At 35.8% G+C, this 19276-nt stretch overlaps 1 protein-coding gene across 1 annotated transcript in view; it reads right to left on the bottom strand.

Annotated features, from left to right (window-relative positions):
• Acad11 (acyl-CoA dehydrogenase family member 11) overlaps window positions 1–19276 on the bottom strand; it is an 83026-nt gene that overhangs the window by 16480 nt on the left and 47270 nt on the right. The window contains exons 14-17 of the mRNA XM_076866935.2: window positions 5951–6017; window positions 4851–4936; window positions 3004–3075; window positions 1951–2105 (exon numbers count right to left, since the gene is read on the bottom strand). Coding sequence (XP_076723050.1) covers window positions 1951–2105; window positions 3004–3075; window positions 4851–4936; window positions 5951–6017 — 380 coding nt within the window. The remainder of the gene's footprint in view (window positions 1–1950; window positions 2106–3003; window positions 3076–4850; window positions 4937–5950; window positions 6018–19276) is intronic.

Below are 19276 nucleotides of genomic sequence, written 5' to 3'. Positions count from 1 at the left end.
AGGTAAATAGGGACCCTACATCCTGGGAACAAATCTTACTCCTCACACTTCAGACAGAGCCCTAATATTCAGAGTATACAAAGAACTAAAAAAATTAAACAATAAGAAAACGAATAACCCAATCAACAAATGGGCCAAGGACCTGAACAGATACTTCTCAGAGGAGGTCATACAATCAATCAACAAGTAAATGAAAAAATGCTCACCATCTCTAGCAGTCAGAGAAATGCAAATCAAAACCACCCTAAGATACTATCTCACTCCAGTAAGAGTGGCAGCCATTATGAAGTCAAACAACAACAAGTGCTGGAGAGGATGTGGGGAAAAGGGTACACTTGTACATTGCTGGTGGGACTGCAAATTGGTGTGGCCAATTTGGATAGCAGTATGGAGATTTCTTGGAAAGCTGGGAATGGAACCACCATTTGACCCAGCTATTCCCATTCTCGGTCTATTTCCTAAAGACCTAAAAAGAGCATACTACAGGGACACTGCTACATCGATGTTCATAGCAGCACAATTCACAATAGCTAGACTGTGGAACCAACCTAGATGCCCTTTAATAGATGAATGGATAAAAAATGTGGCATTTATACACAATGGAGTATTACTCTACATTAAAAAATGAAAAAATCATGGAATTTGCAGGGAAATGGATGGAATTAGAGCAGATTATGCTAAGTGAAGCTAGCCAATCCCTAAAAAACAAATGTCAAATCTCTTCTTTGATATAAGGAGAGCAACTAAGAACAGAGTAGGGAGGAAGAGCATAAGAAGAAGATTAACATTAAACAGGGACGAGAGGTGGGAGGGAAAGGGAGAGAGAAGGGAAATTACATGGAAATGGAAAGAGACCCTCATGGTTATACAAAATTACATAAAAGAGGAAGTGAAGGGAAAGGGAAAAAAAAAACAAGGGGGAGAAATGAATTACAGTAGATGGGGTAGAGAGAGAATATGGGAGGGGAGGGGAGGGGAGGGGGGATAGTAGAGGATAGGAAAGGCAGCAGAGTACAACAGACACTAGTATGGCAATATGTAAAACAGTGGATGTGTAACCGATGTGATTCTGCAATCTGTATACGGGGTAAAAATGGGAGTTCATAACCCACTTGAATCAAAGTGTGAAATATGATATGTCAAGAACTATGTAATGTTTTGAACAACCAACAATAAAAATTTAAAAAAAGAAAGTTTTTCAAGGAAATCTGCAATGAGGCTTTCTATTCCCTCTCAATACTTTTTGCTGATTTTTATTATATTGCTCACATGTAACTATGTTTATAGTGCTTTGTAAATAAAAGACTCAATAGAATCTAATTTGCAGATGAAAATTCAAAATATCATGAATGGTCCACCGAATATTGGTCCCATTTTGACATACTTTCTCCAGTGATAGGGAACTCACTTCCTCCTGGGAGTCCATTCACTATTCAATCTATCAGAATATTCCTCTTTTTGGGCTGGGGATGTAGCTCAGTTGGTAGAGTGCTGCCCTTGCATGCACAAGGCCCTGGTTCAATCCTCAGCACTACACACACATAAAAAGGATGTTCCTCTTTTCACTAAGTTTTGGGCTGTTTTCCATCTTTGCACTAATCTGTCCTGATTTCTTCCACAAAACCAAAGATCAAGGCAGGTCCCTCTTCCAGTACAACCTCTTCATATCCACAGAGAGCTCTAATGACCAGGTTCTCTAGAGGAGTCTGAGAAATTTGAAGCCGTTGTCCACACTATGTGCTGAGGTGATGAAGCACTGAAGGAGCTCAACTTTCAAAAGATAAATATTTTTTCATCAAACTATATTTAAATAAAGAATAAATATGCTTCATGGGAAAGAATCACCTTGTTCATATAAAGTAAATTTCTCTAGCCAAGGAATGTTGTTTTTGTTCATGATTAGTGTAGTATACTGGGGTACCATAAATTCAAGGATGTAATCATCCTTACATGTTCATACAGTTTCTTCTTAAAGGCTTTCCTTTGTGCTGCCCGTTCACACATGATTTGCAAAGCACGTTCTGCTAAACCTATTGTTCTCATACAATGGTGGATTCTGCCAGGTCCAAGGCGGCCTTGGGAAATTTCGAATCCCCGCCCTTCACCTACAAGTGAAAAAGGAAAACATGAAAATGTTCCTTTTGTTATTCACAGAAATTCTAGAAAAATGATGAGCTTCCCTCAATAAAAATTACCTCTGGTGAGGAAAAATAAAAAGGAATGTTCATTATGCATTTAAGGGAATTTTGAGATCTGTTTTTTTTTTTTTAAACCAACATCATTAAAGATTTCAATCAAACTTAAGCTCTGTCTCTTGAGCACTTACTATACATAAGGTAGTTTATTAGTGCTGCAGTAGTTACAAAGGTGGATGAGACAATTCCCTACCCTAGGAATTTAGAATCCAGAAGAACAGGCAAAGATAAGGGCTACAGAGAGGGCCAAAGAAAGGGAAAGGAGGACGAGATTGTTATCATTGTTACCATAGTAACTTTAGAGCCTGGCAAGGGTTTGTTGAGTAGATGGGGTGAGAAATACAAAAATATTCCTGAAAGGAATAACACTTGAGATATTCTTTGAAGGCTGAGTAGAATTCCAATAAGCAAGAGTCTTTCCAGGCATACAGCATACAAAATTGTTTATTCGTCTGTCCTATATATAAGACGTGAATTCAGAAAATACTAAAGTCTTCTTAAAACAAGGAGAGACCCAGAGATCATGTCTTGGGAAAAAGGGTGTTGCTTTAAATTGGATATGGAATGATTTTTGTATTTAGCTATGTTTTCAAATCATATGAAATACACAAACACATCTAACATTTAAATAAAACTTTATCATTCTACATAAGTCAAGTCACAAAATGGAAAATTTATCTTTGATATATGGAGTAAATAAGATAGAAAAGCACCTAAATAAAGGATGACTGGATGTGTTCTACAGGTTTAGGTATGAAAATATTAACATACGATACTGGAGAATAATCTTTCCAAACTTATATCTCACCTAGTATTAAATTTGTAGCAGGAACTCGCACTTGGTGGAAATGGATCTCAAAATGTCCTCCATGTAAGTTATCTGTAAAATAGAAAATACAAGTTTAAAGAGAAAAATTTTAAAAAAGAAAAAGAGAAAAATGAGTTGACTAAAATAAAGTTATACATAATGAATCTGCTGAAGTATAATTATTCAAAAAAAGTAGGGTTTAAAAGATTCATGTGTAACAGACATTCCTAAGTAAAATCATCCTTGAACCCCCAGCACCCAGCAGTTCAGAAAACTCATCATCTGTTCAAGTGAGAAGAGACTTTAGAAATCATTTGATCCAGAGGTTTCCCTGAGCTATGGAAAAAGAAAACTGGGCTCCATGGTGCTGGCAAGACTACATTATTATTATTTTAGTATTGTTTTTTCTTTTAATTTTTTGACATTAGGAATCCTGAAGAAAAGATCTGGTGTTTCAAAAATAGAAAATAAGTAATGTAATTCAAGATTCTATTTTGTCATTGTGGAAACCAATGCCTGAAGATACAAAGGGCCTGCTTGAGAAGACAGAGCAGGCTCAGCATTAGTCACGAAGCAGAGACCTGACCTTCATTTAGGCATGTCACTCCTAATTTGCACTGTTCCACTATGCGCTTGCTTCTTGAAAAGGCTGGCATTAGAGTCACTGAGATTGGCAACACAATCACTCCTCCTCCCCATCAAATTATAGAAATTATCTCTAGCTAACTCCACACCCTTTTCCTGTCAGAATAGATATTAAAAATCAATATTCTGTACACTGTTTCTTTTGGCCTTGGATACAGGGAATTGGAAAGATGCTAGTGAATATTTCACAGTAAAAATTCAAAAGCAGGCTCTGCAGTCGACTGCCTTTGTACCCAACCTGTATTTGACATTCATTTTTGGTGTCTTCATGCTGTTGCTCTGCAACTCACAACTCTGATGTGCAATTTGCTCCAGTGATCTTGTGTGCCCCATCTTGTTCCTAGACTTCACTTGTGGGTACATCCTATAGCTGCATCTACAGAAGGCTCTGATGTCAAACTTCTGTAAAACCAAGGCTTGTGTCTGCTATTCAAACATATTTGTCAGTCATCTTTAATAACAGAAAGTTAGACTCACCATAAAGCCTAAATTTCAACCAATTTTGCATGGCATTTATCCCCTGTTAACATGCTATATAACATATTTACTTATGTTTGTCGTTATTGCCTGCTTCCTTCCACCAGTGTGCACGCTCCAGAGGGCAAGGATCTTAGTCTTTTGTGTTCCTTTGTGTATTATAAGCACTTAGAACTGTACTCAGCACTCAATAAGCACTTGCTCAGTGGATGACCTGAGCAGCATGGACACAATGAACATATGCCCAGGATGGGTGGCAGGAAACAAAAGCAGTCTTGCTTCTTAGAAGTTTGTCCCATGAGCAGAAGGCAAAGCTTTGCACTCAAAGTCAACACTCAACTCACTGCTTATTGACAGTTGTGGTAGGTTGATTGACTAAGAAAAGTAAACTTGGAGGCAAAAAAAAAATTAATTTTGGTGTAGATTATCTCAATTTATCTGTTTGTCTGTATCTACTTCATTAATCCATTCTCATGAATGACAGAGAAAAGACTGGTGGTTTAGAGTTGCTTTTCCTTCAACACATTCTGCATTTTCCAAAGCAGTAAATGAAATATGGCCAAATGCTGCACTGCCTCACCTGCTGCACCTAAATTCCACGTTGCCAGGGCCAAATGCATTTCCAAGAATACCTGTCATATATTAAGATTCTCTCTATTTTTGCCAGCGTCACTGCAGATTCAGGTCTGCATTAGCAAGCAGGGACATATGTACTGAGTACTTACCCAAGTACCCAAAAACTGACAAAGGCCTTATTATTTTTATTCCAGGTGTGTTGATAGGAACAAGAATCATGCTGTGCTGTTTGTGCCTAGTCAAAAGAAAAATAATGTTAGGAAAAGCTTGCTAAGAAGAGAAATGAAATAGACATTAGGCAGAGTTGAAACTGTCTTGTTATCACAATCACATAAGCAAGCAATAGTGATTGGAATGGGAACTGTGTAAAAGACACACCAGCACAGTCTGATGCAGGCTATGATCTGGAACAACAACTACAAAAAAAGATTCGAAAATAGTGAAATTTATTTGATTGAGGGTTGTTATGGTTTGGATCTTAAATGTTCCTCAAAACTCATGTATTAAAGGCTTGATCTCCAGATGATGGAGTTATGGGAGCTGATTGAAAATTTCAGAAGGGGGCCTAGTTGGAGGAAGTACATCATGGGGGTGTGCCCTTCAAAGATATATTGGGATTCTGGATGTTCCTCTCTTTCTCTTCTTCCTACCTACCATGAGATGAATGGTTTTGCTCTACCATGCATACTTAACACCATGATGTTCTGCCTCACTGCAGCCCAAAGTGTTGAGACAATGACCTTGGACTGAAACTTTTGAAACTATGAGCTAAAATAAACCTTTCCTCCTTTAAGTTGATTCATCTCAGATATTTTGTTACAGCCATAGAAATCTAATTAATATACGGTTTGTTGTTGTTGTTCAACAATTGTAACTGGGAAACTGATATGAAAAATTAAACATTTCAAGACTACAGCCTTTGATTACAACATCTGATCACTTCAATAATACAGACAGTTCTGAAAAATTCTATCTCTAATCATCTGATCCTAACAGCTTTCATGACTAAGTAACACTCTTGAATGCCAGAAATTCCACAGTGAAGAATGTACAACAACACTCCCCAAAATATTTTTCAAATGTCTTTTGGCAAAATACTTGTGAAATACAAACAATGAAATTTAATCTCATAATATATTTTATATTATTATGATTTGTAAGTCCAGTGTTATATTTTAAGTACATTAAATGAATAGCAAGATTGACTTTTATTCCTATACATATTTTTCAATCAGTATTATTTTATTACCTGGACTGTGAAGTAGCTTTACTTCTTCCCAAAAGAATTAAAATTTTACACTTGGGATTCCCAGCTCCTAAAACCAGGGAGGAAATGATCAGAACTCTTTATAAAAGAAAATTTCTTTTTTTTTTTTTAGAGAGAGAGATAGAAAATTTTAATATTTATTTTTTAGTTCTCGGCGGACACAACATCTTTGTTTGTATGTGGTGCTGAGAATCGAACCTGGGCCGCACGCATGCCAGGCGAGCGTGCTACTGCTTGAGCCACATCCCCAGCCCAAGAAAATTTCTTATTTGGCATTTTATCCTAAAGGTTCTAATACTCCTAAAGTTTATTTCTGGCAAAAACAAAAGGGAGAAAATCCTTTATTCATTAAAATAATAATGCCTTACACAACCCTGTTTGTCACCCAAGAGAAACAACTGAGCAAGTACTAGACCGGACTCCATCAATGAATGCTGCTGCACTAAAACTAACTGAGAGTCAAAAAAGTAAGCAACAGCTGCCACTCTTGAGGCAGCCCTCCTATTCCCACCACTTCAGACACAAGCATGCTACAAAGGCTGTGAAACGTCATGCCTGATATAACTGTATGTCATATATAATACAAATTTTATATCTAACATAATATTTCATATGTTCATATATAAGAGACTCTGATCCAACCTTCAAAAATCCTGGGTTCTCATTTATTAATTTGTCAAGGGTCAAAATTTGGTAATGTAAAATGATTCCTATTTTAATACTTAATATTATTTTATCACATATTTCAGGGGGTTTGAGAATTCCCCACTGGTCTTGCAAAAAGCACATTTCATGTTAACCAGTAAATATAAGCACATGGTTCCTCAGGGAAACTACTGAACTGGCCTTTCAGCTACCATGCCACACACACACACACACACACAAAAAAAAAAAACTGGATCAGACTAAGTTAAACATGTCTATACAAAGTCTCAAACAAATTATCAGATTCTCTTTTCTAATTTTTTATAAAAAGAGGTTTTGACATATTTGAAATCATATAAAGATATGGTGAGAAATGGAATTATGTCAAACAATTGAATAACACTGTATAATTTCAGGAGAGATGCAAGGGTGGCTTATAGATTAACAGACTTAAAGGCACTATCAACCAACTGCAATTTTTAGACTTTACAGGGATCCCAACTGGATCAAATAAAATAAAAAGTATTAATGGCACTCATGAAACAAAAAAAATTTGAACACTTATTGGATGTAATAGTATCAAGAAATTTAGGTTAGTAATAGTATTGTTATATTATAAAGGAGCTCTTATTGAGATATATACTAAAATATTCGTGAAAGAAATGATGTGGTATGTGGGATTTATTTCAAAATAATATGGGGAGAGGAAGGAATGTGAGCAGGAATAAAGAAAGATTGGCCATGAGTTGAAAATTATCGAATCTCAAAACTGTTCAGAGAATTCCTAGGGAACTTCAATGTGCAGTAGGGACATGAAGGAGAAACACGGGTGGTGTACTGAAATATCTGGAAATGGCTCACGTACCAGTAGGAGCAGTAAGGAAGGTGGCAACCAGAGGAAAATGCTGCTTTGCCCCTGAAGATTGAGAAGAGGTTGGGAGGAGGGCAGAGTACAGCAAAACAGTACTAGGAGAAAGATAATGAGGCGAGAAACAGACACCAAGGCAAGCAGAGGGAAAGAAAGAGTATAAACTGAAGAGTGTGGTTAGAGTGAAGTCCACTGCAGACTTTAGCATTTACAATAGACATAACCTCCTGCAATTTAGTCTCTGGATCTGTGGAAGACACAGATGAATCCAATTCACAACAATTGCTCATACAGAGTTTTCAGTCCAAGGGATGCTAAATAAACAGAGAAAATTACACAATGGAAGCAATGTAAAATTCCCTGAAGCTCAGAATGGTAACTGAGCTGATGGCTTTCTGAAACAAAAAGAGATTTAAGAGAGTAGAAACATGTGTTTGCCTCCCACTGTTCCCAAGATCCTATTGAAAGAAAAATATAAAAGTACAATGAAGACATAACTGACAGAAAAGGAAGAGGAGTCTGTAAAAGCACACGATTGGAGGTGTTGGTGGCTGATGATTTCAGTCAGTGTCTGAGAAACAGGTGGAGGCAAGTGGAAAAATGAAATTTGCAGAGAAGTTAGTGTCTAGAAAATAATAATAAGAGGCTCAAAATAGAGAGGGTTCTTTCTGGCCTCAGAGTCAGAAAGTGTGACTCAGAAGTGAGGCTACGAAAGTGTGATAATGAGGGATTCTTAAGGAGAGAAATACAGCAGCTGGTGCTTTCATAGGCAGGTGTCTGACACTGATGGGGAGAAGTATAAATCATGTTACAAGGAAGCTGAATGGAATGATTCTGACCCTGGGTGTTGAGCCCCAAAGCTGGCTTCCCGTCAGCTAACCCTGATGGAATCACGGCCCTACTCAGCAGTTCTTACAGAATTCTTACTCAGGAAAGATGCAGGGCTGGAAAAGAGTTTTCTGTTCATAACAGAGAAAACTTAACCAATTACTTTTCTATTTCTTCTAAGTATTAATGGAAAATCAAGGATCTGTTGTATATGAAGAGAATTTGTAGCATTCAAGAGAATGACTGGCCAAAATATGCTGGAAAACTGACCACAAAGGAATGAAATAAAACAAGAAACAGAGAGAACCTAAGGAGCAAACACAAAACAACAAAACTGAGCTAAACCAAATACAAAACTTCTGGTTAAAGTAACAAGAGAGAGCCAAATGTTTTACAGCCATTTGGCTGTAAAACCAGAAAAACATGCTTCCTGAGAAGAATAACAAAAAATATTTAAATATTAGCATATTATTGCTAAACATAAAGTTTCATAGAAGCACTAAAAAATAAATCAAGAAAATTTTCCATAAGTAGAAGAAAAAACAAGAGACTGAAAAATAAGAGAAAAAAAAGATAGCCAAAACATGAAGTACAGCATCAGGGTAAAAATGATGAATGAGAAAGCAAAAACTTAAAAGAGAAAAAAATTTCTGGGAGAAAATTTTCTAAAACTGAAAAAAATGAAGAGTTTTCAAATGGAAAAAGCCACTGATGAACAAGAATAATCTATCAGATATGTGCAAAGGACATTTCAAAACATAAATGATAAACTAAAAGGTTTCAAAGAGACTAAAACAAGTCACTTGGTATCAGACTTTTCATTAGCCACAAAGGATGCTAGATGAAGTGAATAATTCAATTTAGAATTCTATACCTATCCAAACTATCAATTTTGATGAAGGCAGAATAAAAACACATTTACTCATGCAAGAGCTGAGAATTATTTTCCCCACAGAGTTAAGAACTAACTCAGGCAAAATGAGGGAGTAAATCAAGAAAAAAAAGAAGCCCAAATATCCTAATAGTCCAGTAATTTATGAAAGTAATTCATGAAAAAAAAAGTAATTCAAGAAAAAAAAGTAATTCATGAAAACCCCAGGATTACTGCCCTAAACTATGTCTAAAGAATATTTAGTCCAGGATGGAAAAGACTAACATCTACAAAAGAGAGCTTCCAGAAAAGAAAGTTCAAAGAATTAATGTGGTTCAAATATAAAATGAACTGTAACATGTGAGGAATTTAAGTAATACACAAAATATAAGAAAATCTAGTCTAATTCTCCTCAATGCTAGAATCACTCCCTAGACTGGCCAGGTAATTTATAATATATCAGTTATGGAAAGACACAAAACTCTAACACAATACTTGCACTGTCTTATAAGTTAAGTATTACGTATTCGTTTTTAAAGTTTAGAGTCATCCTGTGGTCAACCATGATTTGTTACAAGACAGAATATAAATATTAGTCATCTTAACAATGTAAAAGTAGAAGCTGTAGCTGATATACAAAAAGGAAGGAAGGGATAAAATGTAGAGAAAGGGGTAAAAGAATCATATCCTGATATTATAAAGTGGAGCATGAAGAGATTCTGTCAAATGAGAATGCAGAAAGAGATTTAAAGATTAAAATCTAAAAACAATTTAAATACTAATAAATATCTACATTAGGAAAAGGAAGACAGTTACAATACAAATGACCTAAAACTGTCACTATTCAAATTGAAGTGCCAATTATAATGTTTAAAATGAATATATTAGGAGTGAGAAAAGAGCATTTTACCTAGAATTATAGTGGAAATGAGAAAACTAATATTAATGTTCTCCAGGTCATAATACAGGTATGTGGAAGCACAGGAAATAGCATGCTCTTAGTCTCATTTGTTACCATTTCTAATTGAATAATAATAATTCTTTAAATATATTAAAGAAAAAAAACTAGCCTACTATTTTGCAAATTAATCAGTAGATCCCAATTAGGAGAAGGAGAGGCTTGCTGAGTGAACTACAATGTTTTCTTTTCCTAATTTTCTTTTTCTTTTTTTTTATTGGTTGTTCAAAATATTACAAAGCTCTTGACATCTTGTATTACATATATTAGATTCAAGTGGATTATGAACTCCCATTTTTACCCCAAATACAGATTGCAGAATCACATCGGTTACACATCCACATTTTTACATAATGCCCTATTAGTAACTGTTGTATTCTGCTACCTTTCCTATCCTCTACTATCCCCCCTCCCCTCCCCTCCGCTCCCCTCTTCTCTCTCTACCCCATCTACTGTAATTCATTTCCCTCCTTGTTTATTTTCCCCTTCCCCTCACAACTTCTTATATGTAATTTTGTATAACATTGAGGGTCTCCCTCCATTTCCATGCAATTTCCCTTTTCTCTCCCTTTCCCTCCCACCTCATGTCTCTGATTGATGTTGATCTTTTCTTCCTGCTCTTCCTCTCTGCTCTGTTCTTAGTTGCTCTCATTATATCAAAGAAGACATTTGGTATTTGTTTTTTAGGGATTGGCTAGCTTCACTAAGCATAATCTGCTCTAATGCCATCCATTTCCCTGCAAATTCCATGATTTTGTCATTTTTTAGTGCTGCGTAATACTCCATGGTGTATAAATGCAACATTTTTTTTATCCACTCATCTATTGAAGGGCATCTGGGTTGGTTCCACAATCTAGCTATTGTGAATTGTCCTGCTATGAACATCGATGTGGCAGTATCTCTGTAGTATGCTCTTTTAAGGTCTTCAGGGAATAGTCCGAGAAGGGCAATAGCTGAGTCAAATGGTGGTTCCATTCCCAGCTTTCCCAGGAATCTCCATACTGCTTTCCATATTGGCCGCACCAATTTGCAGTCCCACCAGCAATGTACAAGAGTAGAATAGAAGTGGTGATAGAGGGCATCCCTGTCTTGTTCCTGATTTTAGAGAGAATGCCTTCAATTTTTCTCCATTCAGAATGATGCTAGCCTGAGGCTTAGCATAGATAGCTTTCACAATGTCGAGGAAAGTTCCTGTTATCCCTAGTTTTTCTAATGTTTTGAACATAAAGGGAACTTAAAAAACAAGGCAAATGATTCTTTAATTTTTGGCTTGCTTAAACATGAAGAGTGATTCAGATTCTAAAAAATTAAACATCCAACCTGGTTCTCTTTTTTGCAAACATTGAGTAGAGGAAGTAAGGATGAATGCATGGTTTATAAAATTAAAAATATTTTTATTTAATTGTGTCAGAATATAAATATATCATCTCCTCTTAGCTACAAGCAGAATTTGGCAGGTGCAGCAACTGAAACATCCTTCTATTGAAGATAATGATTACTTTAGTTAACAAGCAGGATTCAAAAAGTCAGAAACAAAATATATTAGGGGAAATATGAATAATCCAGAGAACATTTCAACATATTTGCTGTTACAGACCTTCATGAATGAAAACAGATGGCATAGATAAAATATTTTTGTTTTTAATCCAGACTCTCTGGTATTTCAAGACTGTTCAAGTGCCAGGATTAAGTCAAGTTGAAAATTATATCTCCCTGATATTTACTGATGATTTTTTTTTAACTTCTTAGGCACTTAAAAATCATTTTCTAACAAAAGGAAAGACGAAAAGTGGAGGGGAAAAAAAAAACCATGAGTGTCATGTATAGTGTGGTCTGAAATAATTAATAAATAATATAAAAATTACATAATATAAAATTAGTCATCCAAAGTCTCAAGGCTATTTCTTCTACCAACAATGAATTTCTGAGGTTAAAAAAAATTGATTTAGGTCTAGGTCTAATAATAACAATTCACTGTAAAATAAATAAATAAACATTTTTACAATAAAATCACTTGAAAGCAATCCCAAGGTTAAGGAAAAAACAATCTCATTTGTTGGGGAAATACCCTTTGACATTCACTGAATCCATGTAAATATTAAGTATTCAATGTTATATGCTGCTGCTCTTACTGTTAAATTACAAATTATGGTTAGAGGAAAAAAATTCCAAAGAGAGTTGAAACTTAAAAATTTTAAATAGCGACTGAGGATGTGGCTCAAATGGTAGCATGCTCGCCTGGCATGCATGCAGCCCGGGTTCGATCCTCAGCACCACATACAAACAAAGATGTTGTGTCCGCCGAAAACTGAAAAATAAATATTAAAAAATTCTGTCTCTCTCTCTCTAAAAAAAAATAAATAAAAATTTTAAATAATTTAAGTCATAAAAATTGGTAGAAAAAATCTAATATTTATATCTCTAGATGGGAAAGAAGTTTAAGCTTTAAAACTATAAATGAAAACAAAAGGAAAAGATCAATTGGTTTGCCTATATAAAATTGTTGTACATTAAAAATCAAGGAGATTCAAGATGGCAGACTAGAAAAGAGGACATTCCTAGTTGCTCGGTGGCTCAGGATTCAAGCAGCAGGAGTACTACTTCTCTGCAAGGTGGGTGAAAGAGGGGCTCTATTAGTGAAATCAATACTGGACAGTTAGAGTGTCTTAGAGACTCAGAAATTTGGGTACTTGGAGCCAAGCTGGTAGTGGCAGCTGTGGCAGTACTGGTTCAGAACACAACAGACAGATTTTGTATGGAAAAACCTGAGATCAGAAAAGTGGGCTGCCCTTAGCCATCCAGAGGCTGCACTGGTGCTTGAAAAGTGCCCTGGGTTTCCCAACTGGCTGTGGAGAGTTGAGGTGGGAGTGGTCACACTGCAGCTACTGCTGTGGGAGCCAGAAGATCTGAGAAAACACAGCTACACTGTCCTGGAAAGCTCCTTCCATGTAGCCTAGGATATACCTAGAAGAACAGGAGTGAAACAGGCACAGAGAGTATTTTACCCAGGGGGATTCAAGTTGGAAAACCAAAGGAGAGCCTAACTCGATTCCTACTTTGAGTCTGGCGGCTCACCTGACCAGCTGAAGTGGGTTGTGAATCTGAACAGTGTGAACACACTTAAGAACTAAGCTGGGGAGCCTGGAAAAAGTGTGTTTATGGGCAGCAGAGGGGTGAAGGATTGGCTTCCCTGCTCCCCAAGTGGAATCCTTGGGAGGCTTCTAGATCTAGATTCTCAGCAGAGTTTAGCAACTGCCAGACCCTAGGGGTGTATTGATCTAATCTTTCCAGAGCAGAAGCCACTCAGCAAAGGCCTAATTAGACCTAAGCCTCACCTGCTGGAACTCGACTCATAAAAGTCCGCAGAAGCCCAAACCTGGGAGTGCATCCTTCTGAGTCTGTATAGACAAAACTCCAACTGACAGTACTTCCCATTCCATTCCTTCTCAGAGAAGCTGAGAATAATTTGAACCAGCTTCAGTTTTAGGCATTCCAACTGTCATCTTGGTGAGCAACACTAAAAAAGGAAAGGGTTAACAACCCTCAGCCTTTGATCTTGCTATCAGTACACAGCCCAAGAAGAAATGGAAAGATAGTCACAAGATCCTGGGTTGGGTCCCTAGAACCGCATGAAAGAAAGAAATGTGAGTGATGACATCCTTTGGGCCTTGGCTGGGCTAAGAGTGCACAGCACATGAAGAACCCTGGATAAATAAAATAAAAAAAAAAAAGGAAAGAAAATCTAAACAGACCAATGGCTTGTAATGATATACAAGCAGTAGTAAAAAGCCTTTCAACAAAGAAAAGCCCAGGACCAGATGGATTTTCAGCTGAATTCTACCAAACCTTTAAAAAAGAACAAATGCCAATTCTCCTCAAATTATTCCATGAACTAGAAAGGGATAGAACACTTCCATTCACTCTATGAAGCCAGTATCACACTCATATCAAAACCAGGACACATCAAGGAAAGAAAACTACAAACCAATATCCCTGATGAACATAGATGAGAAAGAATACAGTATTAGTAAATTATATTCAAGAACATATGTAAAAGATTATATACCAGGATCAAGTTGGTTTTAGCCCAGAGATGCAAGGATGATTTAATATATAAAAATCAATAAATAAAATTTATCACATTAACAGAATTAAGGACAAAAATCACTCAGTAATCTCAACAGATGTACAGAAGGCCTTTGACAAAATTTAGCACCCATTCATGATAAAAACACTGAAGAAACTAGGGATAGAAGGAACCTCCCTCAACAACATAAAGGCTACTTATGAAAAACCCAAAGCCAACCTCATAGCAAATGGGGAAAATCTGAAAGCATTTCCTTTAAAATCTGGCACAAGTCAAGGATGTCCATTCTTATCACTCCTATTTAATTCAGTGCTAGAAAGTCTAGCCAGGGCTATTAGGCAAGAAGAAAATAAAAGAGGTAAAAAAGGAAAGGAAGACAAATTATCACTGTTTGCAGATGATATAATTCTATATCTAGAAGATCCAAGAAAAAAAAAACCTCTACCAAAAGACTATTAGAGCTAATAATAAACACATTCAGAAAAGTAGAAGGTTACAAAATCAACATATAAAAATCAATAGTTTTCCTATATAACAATAATTAATTTGCTGGAAAAGAAATCAGGAGAAATAATTCCATACACAATAGCCTCAAACAACAACAAAATACAACCTAGGAATAAATTTAACCAAGAAGGTGAAAGAGCTCTAAAATAAAAATGATTTGATCATTAAGGAATGAAATTGGAAAGACCCCAGAAGATGGAAAGACCTCCCATGTTCCTGGAAAGGCAGAACTAATACTGTTAAAATGGCCATACTACCAAAAGGAATATATAGATGTGTTGTAATCCCCATCAAAATACAAATGACATTCTTCACAGAACTAGGAAAAACATTTGAATACATAAAGAGTTCAAAAACTTTTCAATAAACAAATAAAACTAATAAATGGGCAAATGAATTAAACAGACACTTCTCAAAAGAAGAAATACAAATGGCCAACAAATACAAGAAAAAATGTTCAACATCATTAGCAATTAGGGAAGTGCAAATAAAAACTACATTGAGATTTTATCTCATACCAGTCAGAATGGCAGTCATCAAGAATACAAATAATTATAAATGCTGGAAAGGATTATAATGTGGGGAAACAGGAAGCTTTTCCACTGTTGGCGAGACTGCAAATTAGTACAACCACCCTAGAAATCAGCAGGGAGGCTCTTCAAAAGATGAGGCATGGAACCACCATATGACCCAACTATACCACTTCTCAGTATTTACCCTGAAGAATTAAAGTAATCTTACTGCAGTGATATATGCATATCCATCTTTATAGCAGCACAATTCATAATAATCAAACTATGGAACCAGCCTAGGTGTCTATCAATGGATGAATGGATAAAGAAAATGTGATATATGTACACATATATCACCCATAAAGAAAAATGAAATTACGTCATTTGGAGGAATATGGATGGAACTAGAGACCATCATGTTTAGAAAAATAAGTCAAACTCAGAAGATTAAGGGTCATATGTTTTCTCTCACATATAGAAGCTATAGAAGAAAAATGAAAACAAAGTTGGGGGTGGGTCTCCTAAAAATCAAAGGGAAATCAATAGAGGAACTGGATCAAGGAAGATGGAGAGGAAGAGAGGAAGTGCTGAAGAATTATATTGTTATATTGTTATATTGTGTGCATCATGAGTGTGTAACAATAAATTCCATCAGTATGTGTAAGTATAATGCATCAATAAAAATGTGAAAAAATAAATTTACCTTTGGTTATAAAAAAATCAAAAAAGGAAAAATATTTCACATTTATGACAAAATATTTATAATAGCTAATACTATGATATTATATCCTTGGAATATAAATAACAACTGAAAATCAGTGTAAAGGTTAACAAAGAATAGATCTTCAAAAGGAGGAAATAAAATGTAAACAGATTATTAATTTATCATTAATTAAATAAATGCAGAAGAATGCACTAATGGAATACTATTTACCTATTAACTGGCAAAGTTAATATTCAACAGCTGTTTACTGTCCAGAACTTCACACATGGCTGGTAAGGGAATGGTAAAGGGTACTGAATTTGTTGTGAGTTATTTGGAATGCAGAAGGTAAAATATATTCTGTAGGCCATATTTTAGGGAAATTATTGTTGAGAGACCAAAGTAATAATTCCTATGAAGTACAATTTAGAAATATTCTTCAAAATTTTAGACTAAGTCAGTCTTTAGCTCATCATTCCAACTTTTATGATTTATCCTGTAAGCATGTGAAGCAGCAGATGCAGATTATTCATTGCAGTGGTACTGTTAACTAGGCATTAGCCAGTGCCCGTGAGTAGGAGACTGTTGAAATATACTGTGGTATGTCCACATAATGGAACTCTTCTAAGAATAATAAACAAACTTTCTTTGCACAAATATGAAAGAACTCCAGGATTATTATTCAGTGTAAATAGTATGAACACTACCTTGGTACAGGGGGAAAAGAGGATAATTATATGCATTTATTACATTCCTTAAAATTCCAGAGAGAGATTAGGTTTAAATTCTTTCCACACAATATCCACAAATATGCTCTCCACATCATTTAGATTAACAACACACTGGAAACACTCTAGAAGTCCTATAATAGGAAATGGTAAAGCAAATTATAATAATCTATACAATAAAATATTAAGCTACTGATTTGTCATTTATAGTTAATTTGCAATAAAACATTTTGCTCAAGCAAAAATATGATGTAAGAAACTCATACAATATAAATTGAATATATAATAGGATACTACAGAGAAATCATAAGGCTATACTTAGTATATCTCCCAATATTAGTGATATTCTCAGTGATAATGTAGTATATAGTTTAGCCAAATGTCTATTACTGAGCAAAATAACACCACAAAAAAAGAGAGCAGAAATAGATGTGGGGAGACATTCTTCAGGGGCAAAGCAGGAGATCATTTTTATATTTCATTCATACAAAATTGGAATCATAATGACTCAGTTCTTAGGGATATGATAAAAACTGTAAGAAAGTTATAGGAAAAAAAATAACAATTAAGAAACATTAAGTGAGTTCTTTGAAAACCTATCTAAGGTGAATGATGCCTTTCCTTATCTTCTAAGCTACATGATTACCTTTTACATTCTGTCAAATCTCTCTTCTTCCCACCAACTCTCCTAGTTCTCTCCGAAGAATAGGAAAATACAGGAAAAAGCCAGTGGGTTGGTTTTACTACAATCCACACAACTCACTATATGATACCAGAGTTGCAGCTCAATCCTGACATCCTTTATGCCCCTAGGATTGTGTTTGAGTTCACAAAAATGATGTGCAAATTCAAAAGATGTAAAGATTAATAACATTATAACTAATTTACAAGATGGAAATGCAATTTACAAGAAAATGTGGTTGTCTTGGGTGCGGAAAACAAGGAAAAGGAAGAGAGACTTTCAAATATCTATAAAATAGTATCAAGAGTTTCTAATAGCATAATGGAATATTAAAAAAATTTTTTTGTAGTTGTAGATGGACAGAATGCCTTTGTTTGTTTATTTTTATGTGATGCTAAAGATCAAATCCAGTGCCTCACACATGCTAGGCAAGTGCTCTGTCACTGAGCTACAGCCTCAGCCCAGCATAATGGAATATTAAAAATGTGTTCAGATAGCATGATAAGTGGATAAAACTGAAGACATGAAATCAAAATTTCAGCTCAAGTGTTAAACTTATACATTTGTGGAGGATACTGTTTAAACATTGGTTGATTGATGTATGTGTTTATTATTTGGTCAGTGCGTACCATGAGTAAGACACCAAGATAAGTGTTGAGAATGCAGCAGGGCACAGAATACCTATAAAAGACATGAAATTTTCATAAGTACTAACAACAGAGTAAGATGGTACTACAGGCATAAGAGTAGCTGTATCTGACCTAATCTGGAAGAGTCATGGAAGGCTTCTTGGATTATTAATGTTGTGGTCAGACTGGAATCTGAATTCTAAATAGAAATTTGAGATCTAAAATCGAGCAGGAGGGAGCTCCTCTAAGCAGGAGCAACAGAATATGCAAAGGCCCACAATTCCTGATTGCAAAATCTATAGCTAGGTTGAAGAGACTATATAATTGATACCCAAGAAGGCTGCGGTATTGATCAGTCATTATAGAAGTATAACATCAAGGACAAGTAAAATGGGATAATAATCAAAAGGAACAGTAGGACTGCTATTAACCCAAAATATTTATTGAACACCTATTATGTGTCTAGAATATCTCGGTGAATAAAGCAAATAAGAGTTTCTGTTCTGATGAAGCTTATATTCTAACACAGGGTGAGGGATGGTAGGAAGCAAACAATATGAATGATATGGTTCACTAGAACAGGATAAATGATATAGGAAGTAGACTGGGAGAAAGGGAAGGGTGTTTTGAGTAGTCAGGGACTGCCTCAGTGAGTAGGTGGTGAGTGGACAAAGACTTGCAGGGGACGAGGAAGTGAGCATTGTAAATATTAAGATAAAGCACATTCCAAACTGACAGCAGAGCCAGCACAAAAGCCATGATGAGGACTTACCTGGTATGTTCTAATCAGCAGGCAAAGCGGTGAGTGGTATGAAATGAGGTCAAAGAGGCAACGAGGGGTGAGTGGTATGAAATGAGGTCAAAGAGGCAACGAAGGGTGGGAAAGGCAGACTTTTGGGATCTTGTAGGTCGCTGTAAGAATTTAGTGGAGGGTTGTTTGTTCATTTCCTCCAACCAGGGTAAAAGAAGGGAAAGACCAGATAGTCTAGCCAAGGCAGAGATAACATTAAGAGCAGTGTCCTTTAGAAGGCAGCAAGAGATTAGAAAATGACCAGTCACAGGAAGAAATGATGCTGCTCTTGGAAAAACTGCTAGAGCCCGCTCAGTGTGCCAATTATGCCCATCTCTTTAGTGACTTTGGTAGTTCGAAATTGACCAAGGTGGGATATTAACACCATGGAAAGTAGCAAATGCCACAAATCTAGGTAGTGAGCCAGTTTACCTGCATGCAGATATTTCTTCAGGGTGATGCAAAAATAAGAGAAGTTGGCTATCCCCTGTGATGTATAT

This window comes from Callospermophilus lateralis, chromosome 10 (genome assembly GCF_048772815.1).
Source record: "Callospermophilus lateralis isolate mCalLat2 chromosome 10, mCalLat2.hap1, whole genome shotgun sequence".
In the NCBI taxonomy this organism is placed as follows: domain Eukaryota; kingdom Metazoa; phylum Chordata; class Mammalia; order Rodentia; family Sciuridae; genus Callospermophilus; species Callospermophilus lateralis.
Note: the sequence above shows the minus strand (reverse complement) of the source record. Positions and strands in the feature narration are given on the sequence as shown.